The sequence below is a fragment of the Heterodontus francisci genome, chromosome 15 (genome assembly GCF_036365525.1).
Source record: "Heterodontus francisci isolate sHetFra1 chromosome 15, sHetFra1.hap1, whole genome shotgun sequence".
NCBI lineage: Eukaryota > Metazoa > Chordata > Chondrichthyes > Heterodontiformes > Heterodontidae > Heterodontus > Heterodontus francisci.
The window spans coordinates 19476416-19496483 of record NC_090385.1 but is presented as its reverse complement, the minus strand read 5'-3'; the positions used below and the strand labels follow the sequence as shown (position 1 = coordinate 19496483).

The 20068-nt window shown below is 42.1% G+C and overlaps 1 protein-coding gene across 1 annotated transcript in view; it reads right to left on the bottom strand.

Annotated features, from left to right (window-relative positions):
* Positions 1–17470, bottom strand: part of steep1 (STING1 ER exit protein 1) — a 38192-nt gene extending 20722 nt beyond the window's left edge. The window contains exons 1-4 of the mRNA XM_068047209.1: positions 17265–17470; positions 7296–7413; positions 6789–6830; positions 1804–1942 (exon numbers count right to left, since the gene is read on the bottom strand). Coding sequence (XP_067903310.1) covers positions 1804–1942; positions 6789–6830; positions 7296–7413; positions 17265–17388 — 423 coding nt within the window. The 5' untranslated portion in view covers positions 17389–17470. The remainder of the gene's footprint in view (positions 1–1803; positions 1943–6788; positions 6831–7295; positions 7414–17264) is intronic.
* Between the last annotated feature and the right edge of the window lie 2598 nt (positions 17471–20068).

Below are 20068 nucleotides of genomic sequence, written 5' to 3'. Positions count from 1 at the left end.
GTCAGAAAGCATAGTTTAAGTGATCGAATAATTGATCATATTATGTTGTGTGCATCAGGTCTATAAAGATAGTCAAGACACACAATTTTTGGAAATTCTCTTTAGATTTTATGACAGGGTACTTGACATGAACATGTATTTATATTTACATTTTGAAATTCTAGACTACCTCCAAAGGAACTGATTACAACACTTCTTTGGTTGAAACTGTAGAACACTCAAAAAAAAAATTAGAGCTTTCATAACCTCTGCATGATATTTCTCAGAGTGGAACATTACCTTTCTCCTTTTCTTTTAAACCTAGCATCGGCATGAAAGGTTAATGTACAAATGAAGGCAGCCATTCAGCCCATTTGTCACACATCTCCATAGAAACCAATTGTTTCCAAGTCACAACATATAACTACCTCTTGAACAATTCCACAGATTTCGTCTCCACTAACTAAAAGACCATTCCAAATATTAATCGCCTGTTGTGTGAAGTGCTTCCGACTTACCTTTTACCAGTTTGTACCCAGGTTCCCATGTCCTGTAGTTACAGTTTAACTTTTTGTCTCTACAAGTCACCTCTATAAATTTCCTCATTTTGAGGCTGAAGAGGCAAACTTTTCAAACTTCCTCAGGGAATGCAGTATTCATAGTGACGCCTGACCAAAGCACTTATACAGCTTCAGTGTGACCGCCTCACACTTTGGCAATATAACTCAGCATTCTGTACAGTTTATTGATTACTGCTCCATAATTTCTAGATATGGATAAGCATGGATTTTATCATGCTCAGATCTCTTTCTGCTCCCTCCTAGCTAGTTCAACAACATTCATTATTTTCCTCCAATGTTTAACAACCCACAATTGTACTGAATGTAAAGTTACCATAGTTCTTCCCACTTGCAAATTTTGTCTATATCAATAGAGATTGACGGAATCAGCAGAAGATACCAATGTCAGACCAAGGAACTAGTAAAACTATTTTAAAAAGCATCTTGATACCCCAGGCGGGATGAAATTAGAATCCTCGAAGATAAGCATTTGGAATTGGAGTTCAGATGTAATTTGAGTATCTAGTTTGTTAAAGTTAACATTTTTACATTTTGGAAAAATTGAATAAGTCAAAAAATATTTTTACTTCATCCATCTGATGCAAAGATCCTGAAAGCTCAACCCATATTCTTACTTCTATCATCAAATTAAATCAAGTAAATATCAGCATGTTATGTAAATGACTAGATAGCATTGACCAGGCTTTTTATTCCTGTTCATGAGAGTGATGGGCAATCACTGGTTGCTCACAATTATCAGCGATAACGCAGAGGTCCGTGAATTTGCTGCTAATGACTGATGTGATCTTTATCTAATCACCCCAAGCTGTCTGCAACCGCCACATATTTGCTTATTTCATGGATCTCCTGGAAAGTCTCTACCGACCCTAGTTTGAGGGCCATTGTTGTACCAGAAAAATCAACGTCTTTTTACATTTAACATGCACATATTTTGCTGGGTCAGTCACTCTTGTATAATCTTTATTAAAATAAGCAATCAACTATTCTGGGATATTTCTTTTCTGTATTCTTCTGTTGTCCATACCACAGTCTCGCCATTGAAAATGTCTGTTAACTGCTTAATCTAATAGTCTTGTTCACACGAACATTGAACTCTTATACGGTCCTTAATGAGTTTTTATGTATTGTCCCAAGTAAATTCTGTTTGTTAGGTGACCCTTTAACTGCTTGATAGTTAATAAATCCTCAAGAAAACTAAAATATATAAATTTTTAAAAATTCACCCTTATTTTCAGAGGATTACCTTCTTTGGCGGTTCCTGTTTCTGGCTGTATATACTTGTGGTGCCAAACCCTTGGCCGAACTTCACCAAAGCACCATCTACAATAAAAGTAACGGGAGTGTTCTTCTGCTGGTGCTGATAAAAGAGGAGGAGTCCACATCTGCAAACATACACATTACCACATTGCACCAGACAGCTTTTTACAATCAAAAGATAAATAAATATCTAGAAGCTTTGGTAAATACATGGAATTTCAGAAATAAAGCAAACACCCAGAAAAATAGTACACATTTTAAATTGGTAGCTAAAAGATCACTATTAAAAACTCAATATTCAAAAGAATGTTAAAAATTTATAATTATCCCTTTACATTTTATTGCCAAAATTCTGCTCCTTCCCTCTGAATTTTTCCATTGGTTATGAATGTGAGGAACATGGCTCCATTTCAAGTGGATGAATCAAATTAAGCTTATGCAGCAAAAGCAGCAAAGTATATAAATGTGACAATACAGTTTAAGATATAGTACAGGTCAGCATTTTCAAATGTTGAAAAGTTTTTAACTAACGGTGAACTACATGCCTAACTGCATCCTCTGCTGTTAATAATTCAGCTTAAAGACTTCATTAAAAAAATTCAATTCAATCCAATTTAATGATCTATTCTGGTAATTATCTCTTCAAATGTTTCTCCCTTCTATACAAGGAAATAAATCAGATCTGACAGAGAATTTATTTCGCAAGTGAGGTGAGCTAAAATAACTCTTGACATAAGGGCTAAATTCCTTTTGCAGCTCCTTAAAATTAAATAATGGGTTATAACACAAAGCAAGGAAGTCATGTTAAACTTGTATAGAACACTGGGTCAGGCTGAACTGGAGTACTGTGTCCAGTTCAGGCCACCACACTTTAGGAGAGTTGTGAAGGCATTGGAGACAGTGCAGAAAGGTTCACAGGAACGGTTCCAGGGATGAGGAACTTCAGTTACATAGATAGATTGGAAAAGTTGGGACTGTTTTCTTTGGAGAAGAGAAGGTTGACAGGAGATTTGATAGAGGTTTTCAAAAATCACGAGGGGGCTGGACAGGATAGATAGGGAAAAATTGTTCCCATTGGTGGAGGGATTGAGAAAAAGAAGGCACAGATTTAAGATAATTGGCAAAAGAAGCAACAGCGACAAGAAGAAAGACTTTTTCATGCAGCAAGTGGTTAGGATCTGGAATGCACTGTCTGACAGTGTGGTGGAGGCAGATTCAATCGTGGCATTCAAGAGGAAACTGGATTGTTATCTGAAAAGGAAGAATGTGCAGGGCTACGGTATAAGGCCGGGGAGTGACATAAGGTAAACTTCTTGTTTGGAGAGCCAGAACAGACACAATGGGCAGAATGGCCTTCTATGCAGTAACAATTCTGTGATTCTGTTTTGAACACCCACTTTCTGCATTATTTTGCACACTGTGAAATCAAAAATTGTACTTTGTTACTCCACCCAATGTTGGATAGACTTTCACTTTGTCAGTCCAAAGCTCACATTCTACTGCTCTCTCATGTGACTAGATGCTTCAAATCTGAGATAAAATTTCCTGCACTACCATTCAAACCTGGCTATGTATAAGGGGAACTGTTTCAACTGCCTTTGAAGACAAAGCAACATATAATTTTATAGACAAATTCATTACAAGCACCATAAAATGTAACTCGTAACTCTCAAAAACCCGAGGCAGTCTAATGCTGTTCCTACATCGGAGACACTCTTCTAGCTACTTTCTCACATCCCTAGTCAAGATGCAAGAGGAAACCTGTTACTCAAAAGGCCATTCTTTTCACACATCTAGCCTCCAACCCCTTAGAGTCATAGAGTTATACAGCACAGAAACAGGCTCTTCGGCCCATCGTGTCCGTGCCGGCCATCAAGCACCTAACTATTCTAATCCCATTTTCCAGCAATGGACCCGTAGCCTTGTATGCTATGGCGTTTCAAGTGTTCATCTAAATACATCTTAAATGTTGTGAGGGTTCCTGCCTCTACCACCACTTCAGGCAGTGTGTTCCAGATTCCAACCACCCTCTGGGTGAAAAATCTTTCCTCAAATCGCCTCTAAACCTCCTGCCCCTTACTATGCCCCCTGGTTATTTACCCCTCCACCAAGGGAAAAAGTTTCTTCCTATCTAACCTATCAATGCCCCTCATAGTTTTGTATACCTCAATCACGTCCCCCCCTCAGCCTTCTCTGTTCTAAGGAAAACAACCCTAGCCTTTTCAGTCTCTCTTCATAGCTGAAGTGCTCCAGTCCAAGCAACATCCTGGTGAATCTCCTCTGCACTTCTGCAGTGCAATCACATCCTTCTTATAGTGTGGTGCCCAGAACTGTACACAGTACTCCAGCTGTGGCCTAACTAGCATTTTATGCAGATCCATCATAACCTCCCTGCTCTTATATTCTATGCCTTGGCTGATAAAGGCAAGTATCCCATATGCCTTCCTAACCACCTTATCTACCTGTGCTGCTGCCTTCAATGAAAGCTATTTAATTGCTATTGCTCCCTTGTACTTTCCTCTCCTGTTCATCTTAAGCTCTAAATATGCCTTCCTTCACAAAATTACTCCTCCCTATACCCTCACTGGATCAAATCTTCCACATTCGCCAAGCCTAATTCATTCTTATCCAGGACTTCAAAACTGTGAAGTTCTTTACTTTGCTCTTAAAATTTACAGATCGTGAGGCAGAGTTTCTGCTTTGGGTGCAATCAGCAATTCCATCGCAAGTTGCACTTGTTTTGTCAAGTGTCGCTTTTTTCTTGAGTTTCCCCTCAAACCTATTTGCATGTCGCTGAACATAAAATCTTCTATGAACCATGGCAGTCGGGCAATGTTTTAGAATGTAATTTTTTTACAAAAAAGCTTGGTGTAGTTTGATTAATAGTTAAAAATGGGTTTATCACAAATAAAGCAATTTGATCGGTGTCTCTAGTCCACCACGTGAGTTTACATTTTAAATAATTTTTAATTTAACTAGCTGAAAATTACTTTAAACCATCTAAACAGAACCTAGATTATATTGACGCCAAGCAGTTTCTAAGTAATTTTTTTAAAAATTCAAAAGTTTTTAAAACGTGATTACTGTCCTTGTATCTTAAAAAAAAACGTTTACCTTTTAGAGCCTCCTTGAAACCCTGCAAATGGACACTATTAGCAGAAACTCCCAAAGGTGCTTAATTCAATCTCGGGGTCTGGCCCGTTTTGTGGGCAGGGCTGGCTTCTAGCACAATGTTTTTTCAACTGATGCAGATAATCACAGAAACTCACTTAAAATTTCGTGAGCTTTTGAGCTGATTTCACCAAGTTCAGCTGAACTGTGCTGAACAAACTAGTGCAACCATGTGGAAACTACGCCAGCTTTGCTTTACCTAACCACTACTTCTCATGCTTTCTCCAATTCTTCAACATTGCTGGTGCCCTACACTTGGGCCCTTGGTCCTTCATCTCAATTCCTCATTACATTGTTTCTTTGAAAAAATACTACAGAATCCTTTAAATCCTATTTTAACAAAAAGGATGAAATGATTGGAGCTACAGAAACAATTTACTTCCATGGCTAGCATCTATGTCATACTACAATATCAAGCGAAGATGGTGTAATATGATATCCAATGGCTCAGTGACAATGGAAAGAACACAATTTCAAAGTTTGGAAGTCAATTTTTTTCCCAGCAATTTATAAGCTAATTTATTCAGAGTAGCAATTGCACAGAATCACTAAACTTCTGAATCCAAATTGAGATCTTCTAAACAAGTTCCAATCAAATGTTTCCCACCAAAACTATGGTCATAACCGTCTAGTTTCTTTATGAAAGAAAAAAAGAACATGCATCTATATTGACTTTTGGACATTCCAAAATGCTTCACAACCAATGAATTACTTTTGTGATGTAGGCAAACGTGCCAGCCAATTTGCAAATGGCAAGGTCCCACAAACAACAATGAGATAAACTAGATAGCTCTTTTTTAATAAAGGTAATGTTAACTGAGGGATAAGTATACATCAGAAGTCGTCCTGTTTTTCTAAATGCCATGGAATCTTTTACACCCACTCAAGCAAAAGAACAGGGTAAGTTAACCTTTCATCCAAAATGATTCCTTCCACAAAGCAATATTCCCCCAGTGCTGCACTCAAATGTCAGGCTAGATTAAGTGCTCCTGTCCCTGGAGCAGGGCTTGATGCAAGACCTTTTCACTCAGAGGAGAGAGTGCTACCACTAAGCTGATACATAAACCACTATTTGTGCACTATTTCCCCCAAGGCTTTTGGGAACTGCTCTCTCCCTCCCAATTCATAGCAATGCCTTCTTCTAATCATTATCCAGCTCTATCTTAAATGTTTCCCTACATAACATGTTTGTCCACATAAAAAATCAAAATAGTCATTAAGTATGTCATTGCATATGAAATATGCTGAGAAGTTTAAGAGGCATAAGTATTAATGCAAGTATTTTTCTAATCCATTCTTTGCTGATAATTCCATTCTACGTTCATCAACTTCCTTCAGATTGTATGCCCTCAGTGCTCAGAACCTGCAACCCCCTCACAGTTTGATGTCTGAGTTACTATATTTGACCTCTTCCATTAGAAAACAACAATGTTGTTTCTTTCAATTCTTGGAAGACACAATTTTGTCATAACTTCTCACATAGGCTAACCAACAGCGACTAGCTCTTCCCTTTGATGGCTTTATTTCTAATCTTCTTTATCTACGGATACCTTGGTATTCCCTCCATTGCTAAATTTGCCTCCATGAAGCTCAGTTTCCATTTCAACAATTCTTAATCCTATAAAGTTCTATCGCCACCGTAGGAGCACAATCACCTAAGGACTGCAGCAGTTCACAGCAAAGACCCACCACCTGTAACCCCACTTTACTTTTCAGTAAACTTGGTCTCGACTCCCTGCATACAACACCACTGGAAACCGACGAGTATAATAAAATTCCAATTAAATGATACGTACTTACTTTCCACATTTTTTCCTGAATTGTTTCTCTATCCCCTGTGGCCTACAAATGGGAAAATAAAACAATGAAACGTTTTAAATAATTACTACCATTCGGAATTCACGCTTGAAACAGGTCAGGGTCAATTTAAAATAAAATTCGTTAAAGTGATGGATGAGATAGAAACTACTTCCAATTAAATTACCCACAACCATATGTACTACATAGTTATCTTCTCCTTCAGTCTTCTTTTCCCCAGTTAAGCATTGCAAATCTCTCCTAACCACAGCATCTCAAGTTCCAGCACCACAGATTTAATTCTTCCCTAAACCCTCTTTAATACATTGATGTCTGAGGCCAAGGGAATAGAATACTTCACATTTGACCAATAAAATCTTTGATCTAAGAATATTTGATACTGCAACAGGTCATGGTTGATGAACCCACAGACATTTGATTAAAAACTACTGAATACACACTCCAACCTCGATCAAGGCTTCCAGAACACATTGAACACTGCCACCTTACCTTCGAAGATAAATGCTCTCATCTTCCTCAACATTACAGAACTTATGAGCATGCTTGGATGCATCAATGACACGTGCTCGGTCTTGTGGCCTCATGGGCAGTTTCTCCAAATGACAATCTGAAGGAGCCAATAAAAAAGGTACTTAACACTTTCTTGATTGCTTACTGAGTCGTGTGAAATTGAACAGTATAGACCAGAAATTCACAGATTTGATCCTAATTTATGTGGAGTTAACAAACCTCAGCCAGGGCAGAAGTTGGGTTCCAATTTGCTTTAGTGCTTCTGGGTTAGGAAATTAGTGGGGGGAAAATAAAACATCAGATAAAAGTTCCTGCTTTGTCCACAGTAAAACAGCCTGCCAATATTCTCTGTCTGGGCTCATATACAAAGCATTGCCTCAATGATGAGATACCAGAAGATGGTAGACATTTAAGGAAATGTACCCTAGCATAAGTCTTCAGATTTAGAAAAAGGGGAGAAAAGGTGATAGAATTGTGGGGAAATAAAAACACTCAACTTTTGTGAAAATGTACATTTACCTGCAATTCTTAGAAGAGGGGAAGAGACAAGAGATAAATTTTTTTTTTCCTTCAATCTCTCCATGTCGTGTTACCCCAAGGTGAAATAAACCAATGTTACAAGATCCTCCATGTATTAACCCAAATGTGAACCCATTTAAAAAAAAATGTGCTTGGGTAGGAGAAAACATAGAAGATTGATTTTACTGCAATATCTTAAAACCAGAACCAACTATTTCACAGGTGTGTTCTATCATGAACAGTCACACTTCTGTCAGTGACACTGAATCAATTTTAAAATGCATTGAGAGAATCTACGCTCTTGAAACATTTAGGGTGGAATTTTCGCTGCGCGTTTCTAGGTTGTGAACATGCCACTAGCGGAAGCAGTAATCGGCCCCGAATTTCACGGGAGCACCCCTTAATTGGCATAGAGACAGTTTTGGTGGCCAATTGGCAGCCGCAGGGAATGCAGGCGGAACTACACAAGTGTGGGCTTGATTTAAACAGACCACTGCATCCATTACTGTGGCTGCCATTTGAGCTCTGTTACTTCAGACTGGAAGAGCAGAGAAGAACTGCATTCAGTCATGTCTCAAGAAAGCCAGAGGCCTGGAACTCAGGGCAGGGCAGCCACACAATTTTCAGATGCAGACCTGGAGGTCCTGCTGGAGGACGTGTGGGAGAGGAGGGAGGTCCTCTTCCTGGAGAATGGCAGGAGAAGGCTACTCACCCAGACAAAGCAGGCATGGATGGACATTGCTGACACAGTCAGCGGATGAATTGTCAACTGAAGAAATTGAATCCAGGCCAGGAAGACGTTTAATGACCCGATAGGCCCTGGCAAAGTGAATACAACTCAGCACAGGCCTCTGGATATTCACCCACGAGCAGACACGTCACCTAAGGAGCCTCAGGGCGCATGCGGTTCCCGAACATGGGAGGGATGTGTGCCGAGGGCACTTACTGACCCCTCAGTGCCATAGTGCTGCTGAGGACCTGCCAGCACTGAAATATGCAGCTTCTAATGAAAAGCAGCAGCTAACATTGGCCATGGAGAACAGTAGTGCCTTTATCTCGCTCTCTTTTGTCCTTGCAGGAGAGACGGGCTCATAATGCCTACGAGAGGGCCCAGATTGGCAAGTGCGTCCTTATCTTCAAATCATCTCACCCATGGAACAGACAGCAATGGAAATAGCCAGGATCGCAGACCATGAGGAAGCTGGCTATGGCGAGATGGGCACTCATGGTAGAGAAGGTGATTAGAGAGGGCAAAGTGCTCATCAAAGAGGAGCCTTCTACTCCATTCTGTCCGACTGTATACTGCACACTGAGTTGCATTGGGTAGCCTCAGCACTGTAGAGGCCTCTGCTCGCCAAGGTAAGCTCTCATGATCTCTTCTTGTGTCTCCCTCAGGAGGCCATCTTCCTCACCATCAGTGGGCCAAGAGCAGGAACAGAGCTCCAAAAAAGCACTAACACAACTTACAAATGCATCGTCCACTAGCGCAGATATAGTCACCTTAGCTGGTCTGCGCACGCAGTCTGAGAGGGCAAGAAGCCTGGCACTAGTATGCAGCAGGAGGTGCCAAAGGCAGAGACAGCTGTGGGCAGTCCCCCTTGGAGGAGGGAGGGCAGACACAGCCCTGCTCATCTGGACACAGATGCAGGGCCTCAAGAGTCACAGGAAAGGAGGTTCTATGTAGACCAAGAACAGATGTGCTCCCCCATGTCAGGGTTTCCCGAGGCGGTGCAGGGTCATGGGCAGAGAACAGTCCATCCAGCTCACGTGTGCCACAATGGCTCACGGCTTTAAGCGCATGAGCTCCTCCTTTGAGAGTGGCCAGCCCATGGAAAGCCATATGCAGCAGCACTTGGGAGTACCTGCAGGAATTGTACACTGATGTTCACAGGATGCATGCCACACTCTGTAGCCTGGACCAGTCGGTGGCACAGAGATGTTTGGAGGGGATGCCAGTTGAGCTCCAGCTTGTGCACCTCTTCAACAATCCTGAATAACAGCCAATGGCTAAGGATGTCATCGAAGAGGATGAGGGTGCCACCCTTCTAGGGGCACCATCATTATCTTTGGTCTTCTTGGCCCCTGTGACAAAGGCAGCATCTTGGCAGCAGGGCCCAGTGATGAAGGCTTTCCCAGCAATAATTCAGGTTCAGCAGCCACTTGAGATGCTCTCACGAGCATTTCCATAACAAGGATGACCACCACATACATCTCAGCTATAAGCTGAGATAAGTGAGCAGTCTGTATCCACCTCCTCCAAGGTCACAAGGGGGGGGGGGCTCCACGTAGAGGTGGCCAAGAGTGGAGGCTACCGCATTACACACAGCACTGAGTGGATCACTTTACTTGTTCCAGGCTGTGTCTTCAATTGAAGTGTTAGCACAGGCACCTCAGTAAATTCCATACTATGTCCTTCATCCTGGGCCAGAGGGGCTCAGTTGAAATGTGCCTGAATCAGATGATCCCCAACATTCATGACATCCTGATGAGACCTTCGAGCCCTGCGCCAGGCCCCACCACCTCCCAGTGCAGCGGTAGCACCTCAGTGTTCTGCATTTTCCCCCTCCGCCTCCTCTTCCACGTCCAACTCCTCCTCTTCCTCTGATGAACCTTTGGGGCCTCAACGTTCAAGCTCCACACGTCTCCACAGGACCACATTATGGAGTGGGTAGAAGACCACCACAACGAGAAAGACCTTTGCAGTTGTATATTGCAGGGCGCCATCTGACTGGTCCAAGCACCAGAACCGCATCTTCAGAAGCCCGATAGCCTGCTCAATGGTCCTGGCGAGCAGATAGCTTTGGTTGTATCGCCTCTGTCTGGGGCTCTCAGAGGGGTAAGTAGCCATCTCTTCAAGGGATATCCCTTGTCTAGAGAATCCATCCACAGAGTTTGTGTCGAAATCACAACATCCCCTTTAACGAGCTCTCAGAAAGCTCCTCAACCATCTTAATTGGCCTTAGTAATTGATCCGGTAGGATCGCAGAGCCGCTCTACCCTTGATCTGGTGAAACTGGCCGGCACCGGGAAACCAGCATGCCGGCTGGTACTTTCAACCCCGACTCATTTCCTTTCCTGCCCCTGTTAGGAGCTAATAATTCAGCCCTTAGTCTTTGATTCAATTTAGAGAGAATCCTGGAGTCCAAAGAACTCCCACAGCACTTTTTAAACTGGGCTTGACATCACACCGAAGCTATACTGTTACGATGTCAAGCCAAAGCAGCAGGAGATGACCTCCTCTGGGAGGGCGGAGTGGGGGGGGGGGGGGGTGGGGGGTGGGGGTGGTCTCACATTGTTACACTATGAAATCATGCTGGGACCTGACCCTAAGCATCAGTTTTATTTTACTGCAAAGCAGAAATTGCTCAACAGTGATACAAAATTGGTTGTAGAACTACACATTCATTGCAACCTTTTAAGAGGAGTGCGCTGCAACTATCTACTGCACTCTCGGAGTATAGTAAGCAAACAGTATCTAGAAACAACATCTGCACACCCTCAACGGCACTGATTTGAACACACACACATTGGCAGCCAAATTAAACATCTGATGAAAGCTTACAGACTGAAACATTAACTCTGCTTCTCTCTCCAAAGATGCTGCCAGACTTGCAGAGTATTTCCAACATTTTCCGTTTTTATATTAACTATCAGATATGCCAGATTGTATTTGTTAAAACAAAAATAGTGATAGGAAAAGCAAATACTACAAATGCTGGAAATCTGAAATATAAACAGAAAATGATGTAAATCTTCAAGTCGTTCAGCATCTGTGGAGATAGAAACAGAGTTAACATTTCAGGTCATTCTGAAACCTTAACTCTGTTTCTATCTCCACAGATACTGCCTGACCTGTGTATTTCCAGTATTTTCTGTTTTTATTTTAAATAATCAATGATGCTTTATTTGGAGATAACATCCATATTAATAAATTCTCAAATATGAACAAAATAGTAGCATGAATTAATGCACGACAATAATGTAAATCTGTTTGGATGTGTCACAGTGTTGGTTTAAAAATCAGAGTTAGTGCTAGACAACTCAGACACTTTTTAAAAGTCTCTTCATTAGTATTTCATTATAAATCAAAAAGTCACAAAGAATTATGATTAACTCACTCATTTGTTTTGTTCTGTGCTGGGACCTCAACTATACACTATATTTATTCATGACTTAGGTAATGCAATAGAGAGCCATACTTGCAATTTTGTCAATGACACAAAGATTGATGGCACAGCAAGTAGTGTAGACAGAAAGATTAAATTTCTGAGACTTTGATAGATTAAGTGAGTGGACAAAACTATGGCAGATGAATTTCAGCGCAGGAAAGTGTGAGGTCATCCATTTTGGACCAATAAAGGATAGATCCAAGTATCTTTTAAATGGTAAAATGCCAGAAAAAGTGGAGATCCATGGATATTTAGGTGTCCATGTACCTAGATCACTAAAATGTAGTAGTCAAGTACAAAAAAAATTAGCCTTTATAACTAGAGTGCTAGAATATAATGTGTAGATCGCATCTAGAGTAATGTGTAGATAGATCTGGGCATCACATCTTCGAAAGGATATACTGGCCTTGAAAGGTGTACAGCCCAGATTTACTGGGCTCCAAGTGTTAAATTGTGAGGGCAGATTCCATAAACTGAGCTTGCTATTTCTGGAATATAGAAGGTTAAGGGGAAGGTGGATAAAGAGAAACTTTTTCTGCTGGTGGGGGAAGTCTAGGATAAGGGGACCTAACAAACTCAGTGCCAGGCCATTCAGAAGAGAAGTCCGGAAACACTTCTTCACACAGACGGTGTTAGAAATGTGGAACTCTCTTACACAAAAAGCAGCAGATGCTAACTCAATTAATAATTTTAAATCTGAGATTGATAGAATTTTTTGCGAGCCAAAGGTATTAAGGGATATGGAACCAATGCGGATGGATGGAATTAGGTTAAGGCTCAACCATGATCTGACTGAGTGGCCAGCAGGCTTGAGGAACTGCACGCCCTACTTCTGTTCCTATGTTTTGGAATGTGGATTACAATAATGAGTGCTGAAAATATTGTTGAGAATCGAGAAACCTGGGTGAAGCCATCCTCAAGATCTCAGCTGGTTAAGACAGGTGTAGCAGAGCCACACAGACAGCTGTTATCTTCAGTTCTGACCCCTGATCTGTGTTATGTTTATCTTTCCTTAGCTCAAGCAGCAGTATAGGAATTACTAGAATTAGCCTCAATGCCCCGAAGTTAGGAAGCACAAAAAGCAGGAGGACTCCCACTCTAGATCATATCCAGTGGTTGTCAAGTTAGGGCTGGACCAAGCTGTGATGACCCAATGTCAAGTAATCCGTCAAATCTCACAATGTAGGCCCACAAATGGAACATGGCTAGTTCGTGAAGTACCTGACATTTGTAAAACCATACATCCTACTATCTCATTAAAAATATATAGCTTTTCCATTCATTCTACTGAATACACATTCCAGCAGCCTAGATATGGTCAAGTACACCATATTGCATTAACCTAAAAAGAGAAATTCAATTCGTTCGCAATGACTCTTGATTTGGCATAATATTTATATCAATAAAACTCAAAAATATACAAGTGGCAGCTTGCAATATTATGCAAAGTGTCAATGGCTTCAGATGAAAAGAAGGAAAGAAGGAAAGAAAATTTGAAATTAAATTCACTTCAATGAGAGTGGAAATCAGGCAAGATGTATAACTGGCAGCTGGTCAGATCAGCCTGCTTTACACTATCACCCAAAGTCAAAATAACCCCAAGGAGTCAGGTTCCACATGTACACTGATGACATCCAGCTCTAACTCTGCACTATGTCTCCTGACCTCTCCACTGCTGCTCTGTTGTTTGACATCTAGTCCGAATAAATCACTTGCAAAATTCATCAGCTGAGTAAAGAACTGAAATGTTTGTCACAGTTGGGTAAAACTACATGTCAGCAAACCACTGAAATTAATTTAAAATGCAATGGCAAATCATAAGGGAGCTAGAAAAATAATATTGTTTCACAGTAATTTATTAAACTATAATACTGTTAAAGCTGTAGCTGCCTCTTTTTTAAAACTTTAATCACTGTTTGCAGGATTTTTGCAAAGGCAGATCAAAAACTGCTGGACTCTGGAGATAACCCTTGAGGTACATATGGAATATTGACAGTTAACTGTTGAGCATGGTTTTAGCAGGATTTAATTTGTATCTTGTCAGTTATCAGTATTCCTCACTCAAGAAATTAACTCTGCTTTCATGTTATTGATTATTGTCAAGGCCCTATGGCTTGGAGGTGTGGTGTAAACACACTTACATTTTCTCCTTCAAAGCTGTCTGGGCGATCAGTCAACAATAGGACAAGAACATGGCTCAAAAATAGGCAAGATGTTTTAACCTTTGCTTCAAGTGAAGGGGCTCAGGTCAAGGGAGATGCTTCACTCCAAATATCAAATAAATGAGTGGGATGCTGGTGTTTGGGCTTAGCAGTGACCCAGACCAGTGAGATCTAGCAGGGGGTACTATTTGGAACAAATTTTGAGACAAGTATTTAAGGTGATTTAGTCACAAAACCTCAACCCTTTATTCTTTATCTTGAGCTAAGCCACAAACAGTAGAGGATAATAGATGCCAATCAATAATATGTTGGATGACACAAAGAACAAAGAACAGTACTGCACAGGAACAGGCCATTCGGCCCTCCAAGCCTGCGCCGATCTTGATGCCTGCCTAAACTAACACCTTCTGCACTTCCGGGGACCATATCCCTCTATTCCCATCCTATTCATGTATTTGTCAAGATGTCTCTTAAACGTCGCTATCGTATCTGCTTCCACCACCGCCCCTGGCAGCAAGTTCCAGGCACTCACCACCCTCTGTGTAAAGAACTTGCCTCGCACATCCCCTCTAAACTTTGCCCCTCGCACCTTAAACCTATGTCCCCTAGTAACTGACTCTTCCCCCTGGGAAAAAGCTTCTGACTATCCACTCTGTCCATACCGCTCATAACTTTGTAAACCTCTATCATGTCGCCCCTCCACCTCCGTCGTTCCAGTGAAAACAATCCGAGTTTTTCCAACCTCTCCTCATAACTAATGCCCTCCAGACCAGGCAGCATCCTGGTAAACCTCCTCTGTACCCTCTCCAAAGTCTCCACGTCCTTCTGGTAGTGTGGCGACCAGAATTGCACGCAATATTCTAAGTGTGGCCTAACTAAGGTTCTGTACAGCTGCAACATGACTTGCTAATTTTTATACTCTATGCCCCGACCGATGAAGGCAAGCATGCCGTATGCCTTCTTGACTACCTTATCCACCTGCGTTGCCACTTTCAGTGACCTGTGGACCTGTACGCCCAGATCTCTCCGCCTGTCAATACTCCTAAGGGTTCTGCCATTTACTGTATACCTCCCACCTGCATTAGACCTTCCAAAATGCATGACCTCACATTTGTCCGAATTAAACTCCAGCTGCCATTTCTCCGCCCAAGTCTCCAACCAATCTATATCCTGCTGTATCCTCTGACAATCCTCATCATTATCCGCAACTCCACCAACCTTTGTGTCGTCCGCAAACTTACTAATCAGACCAGCTACATTTTCCTCCAAATCATTTATATATACTACAAACAGCAAAGGTCCCAGCACTGATCCCTGCGGAACACCACTAGTCACATCCCTCCATTCAGAAAAGCACCCTTCCACTGCTACCCTCTGTCTTCTATGACAGAGCCAGTTCTGTATCCATCTTGCCAGCTCACCTCTGATCCTGTGTGACTTCACCTTTTGTACCAGTCTGCCATGCGCGACCTTGTCAAAGGCTTTACTAAAGTCCATATAGATAACATACACTGCCCTTCCTTCAACAATCATCTTCGTCACTTCCTCAAAAAACTCAATCAAATTAGTAAGACACGACCTCCCCTTCACAAAACCATGCTGTCTCTCGCTAATAAGTTCGTTTGTTTCCAAATGGGAGTAAATCCTGTCCCGCATAATCCTCTCTAATAGTGGCAAATATTAGAAAACAAGAAATGACAGCGACCACCTAAAATAAAAGCACCTGGAGTATGAACTAGTGCTGTGTCAAGTATTTTAAATTTGGAAGGCAGTGTCATGGTGAAGGACCAACTGAATGTGAATAAAATATATAGCATCCTGTAAAACATGCTCCAAGAACAACACAAGTTGGGAAGACCCCATAAAAGCCAGGGCCTAAAAGTTAGTTTGTGCCCAAATCAGGGCACGATCTCATTGCAGCACCCTCTGTACATGCTTAATGATGCTGCCGGGGGGTGGGTGGGGGAAAGAAGGGATTCAAAGACGTATATAACGCAGGAAGCCATTTTGCCTGGTTTTTGAAAGAGCTATCTAATTGGTCCCAGTCACCCATTCTTTTCCCATAACACTGCAATTTTTCCTTTGTATTTATCCAAACCAACTTTTGAAAGTTACTATCGAATTTGCTTCCACCATCCTCTTGGGCAGTGCATTCCAGATTTTAACAACTCACTAAATAAAAGAATTCTCTTCTCTCCTCTGGTTCTTTTGGCAATTATCTTAAATCTCTGGTTACTAATGCTCCTGCCAATGGAAAGCGTTTCTCTTTATTTACTCTTATCAAACTGGATCGGAATTGGGAATAGATGCGAGTGGTGGTCTGTAGTGTCAGTGGATTTAATGTGGAGCCAGAAGGAGGACTCCTGATCCTGGTGGCTCTACACTAAGGTAAGGAAATAAAAAATCAGTTACCTTTCAGGTGGCAGCCTTCTTCAGTCTCTTTAAAGGACTGCCAAACACCTGAAGAAACCGACCGTAGCGTGCAAGGTGCACCATATATCTTGAAGTATCAGCCTAGATTCTGTGATCAAGTCCCAATCTTCTAACTCAAGAGACAAGACTTCTAACTCTACTAAGGGTGACACACCTAAAGAAGTTTTCCCATCTTCCTTTTTCAGTTCTGACACAAGTCTTCTCCCAAAACTGTTAACTTGTATTTTCCCCCTTCAGATGCCTGCTGTGTTTCCAGCTTCTTCTAGTTGAACTTCAGATTTCCTTCATCCAGCTTTTTATCCCAGCACACTGCAGTATCACTCATTCTCAGACCTACCGTCTCACTGTCGCACCTGCACGTTTACTATGTATATTTACATTCCTCATATTGGACTTGAGGGCTTTATTTCCACTTTTTCTAAATTGGTTGCTTCAATAATACTTGAGGTTCATTTGTAACAAAAAAAATCACTAAAGAAACAAAACTCCCAAATCTCATTTGTAATATTTAAAAAACTAAGAAAAACGTTAATCGCGCATTTACCGTAAAAACCCGGTTTCGTACAAATAATCGTGTCCTGCCTGGAGACGTCCTCACCCCCCGAAGAACTCAGTACTCGAACCCGAGGCTTCAGGGCCTGTCGAGACTTTAGGCGTTTACTTACCGAGGACCAGCACCATCTGTCCGCACAGACAGTAATAAACATGCAGGGGTTTCTCGCCGTCATCGTATTCCTCGCGGTCCCGGGTGTCAGAACACACCACACTGCGAGACACTACTTTGGGCATCTTGGTTCACTTGCGATCACAGCAACTGAATCCTTCGCACTGCAGATAGGAACTATTCACCCGCCGCCATATTGGAAGGACAACCCCCGATGCATTGTGGGATCGCAACCAGTCATCCTGACATTGATTTTTGACTGGATGGCAGAGCCCACTGGTAACATCTGTACTTTCTGTCCACCTACAGTCATGGTTTCTTACAACATGGTAGCAGACTCATCCAAAGGAAGAAAGAACCGTCATTTATCTATAGGCTTTCACGAATTTGGGACGTCCAAAGGGACATCACAGCCAGAATTACTTATTGAAGACTGGTCATTGTTGTAATATAGGGAATCGTGGCAGCCAATCTGCACATGGTAAACGCTCAATTTTTTGACCTTTGCTCATAATAACCAGATTATCTTTATTGCTCACTCAGAGCTAGTAAAAGCTATATTATCAGCTTGTAGCTCTCTCAACTATTAACCAAAAGGTTGTGGATTCAAGTCCCACACATAGTCCAGTCTGACAACTTCATGATAATATTAAGGGAATACTGCATTGCTGAAGATGCTGTCATTTGGATGAGATGTTACACCAAGAGCCGTTTGTCTGTTCAAGTCAACATAAAAGATCCCAAGGCATTATAAACTTAAAGAAAAAACATATAATTGTGCAGAGATGGGTGGCAGAAGATTGGACAGAATATAAAAAGCAGCAAAGAATGACTAAAAGATTAATAAGGGGGGAATAATTAGAGTATGAGAGAAAGCTGGAGACAGAAGTAAGAGTTTCTATAGATACTTAAAAACGAAGGTTTAACAAACTGAGCATTGGTCCTGTAGAAAGTAAGTCTGGGGAATTAATAAGGGAAGATAAAGAGATGGCAGATGAACTGAACAGGTATTTTGCATCCGTCTTCACCATAGAGGATACAAGTAACATCCCAGAAATAGCTGTAAATCAGGAAATGGAAGGGAGGGAGGAACTCAAGATAATTACAATCACCAGGCAAGTGGTACTGAGCAAATTGTTGGAGCTATGGACTGACAGTTCCCTGGGTCCTGATGGACTTCATCCTAGGGACTTAAAAGAAGTGGCTAGTGAGATAGTTGATGTGTTGGTTTTCATTTTCCAAAATTCCCTAGATTTGGGGAAGGTTCCATTAGATTGGAAAATAGCGAATGCAACTCCTTTTTTCAAAAAAGGAGGGAGGCAAAAAGCAGGAAGCTACAGGCTAGTTATCTTAACATCTGTCATAGGGAAAATGTTAGAAGCTACTATTAAAGGCGTTATAGCAGGGCACTTTGAAAAATTCAAGGTAATCAGGGAAATCATGTTTAACCAATTTATTGGAGTTCTTTGAAGAAGTAACGTGCTGTGGATAAATGGGAACCGGTGGATGTACTGTACTTAGATTTCCAGAAGGCATTCGAAAAGGTACCAAATCAAAGATTAATGCGGAAAATAAAAGCTCATGGAGTAGGGGGTAACATTTTGGCATGGATAAAAGATTGGCTAGCTAACAGTTGTAACAACCAGGTGAAAAAGGTGTCTAGGGGCCTGTTACTTTCTTCACCTGGTCTTATTGTAACAGGGTATTACTTTTAAACACACTGGGCTGGATTTTACCTTAGGCAGACGGGAATTCGCCACCGACGTGAACCCGCTTCCACCTAACCCGGGGATCCGTCCTGCATTTTACAGGTCCCCGGGCTTTAAGTGTCCCAAGGCAGGACTTCCAACCACTTGAGGGAGGAGGTCCCGCCTCAGTGAGCTGCCGGCCAATCAGCTGGCCGGCAGCTCTTAGTCCCAGCAGCGCCACTGGGAGCGATGGCCACTGCTGGGACTGCAGCCCAGCCACGCAATGGATCGAGGAGGTAAAGTAAGTAGGGGCATGCCTCACCAGGGGGATCGGTCCTTCCTTGGTGAGGCTGGAGTGGTTGTTTGCGGGGAAGGGGGCATCATGGGTCCCAGGAGTGGGTTGGGAAGCGGGGACGACCTCAATCAGGTACACTGTACCTGATTGCCATGCCCCCCCGCCACCCCCGGGCCACGGAAAGGCCAGCAGCTATCGCTGGGCGGCCTTTCACGTCCCCAGCATGCCCACTTGCCATGGGTAAAATACTTGTGGAGGCGCGAGGGCCCTTAAGTGGCCACTTAAGGGCCTTGATTGGCCTTGGGCAGGCGGGCCGTTTCCCACCCCCCGCCCGATGCCATAAACTTGTCCGGAGGCAGAAGCAGGGCGGTTAGGCCTCCCGGAGCCTCCTGCTCAATTTTACGCCACCCCCATTCAGCCCACTATGTTTTGAGCTCTCCCGTGTGAATCCTTGTTCTCAGCTTTCCAATTATAAGGCAAAGAAATGAACATAAACAGGCTTTCTAAGGTTTAAAGAAGAAAAGTGAAATTTATTAAGCCTTAAATTTAAACTCTAATTCGATTAATGCCTATGGATATACGACGCACCCACACTAGCATGCACACGCGATACACACATGCAAATAGGGACAGAAAAGAGCAGAAGAAAAATAAAATGGAGAGATTTGAGGCAGTCTCTGAAGGAGGTTTCTGGTTACTCTTTCTGTGGTTCCAGCTCGCTGTAGAGTCTTTGATTATAGACAGATCTTACTTTTCGTTGGGGACCAGTATTCTTCTTAAACCTTGTTCAACGTAGGAGACTTTTCTCTCTTTGAGTTCACG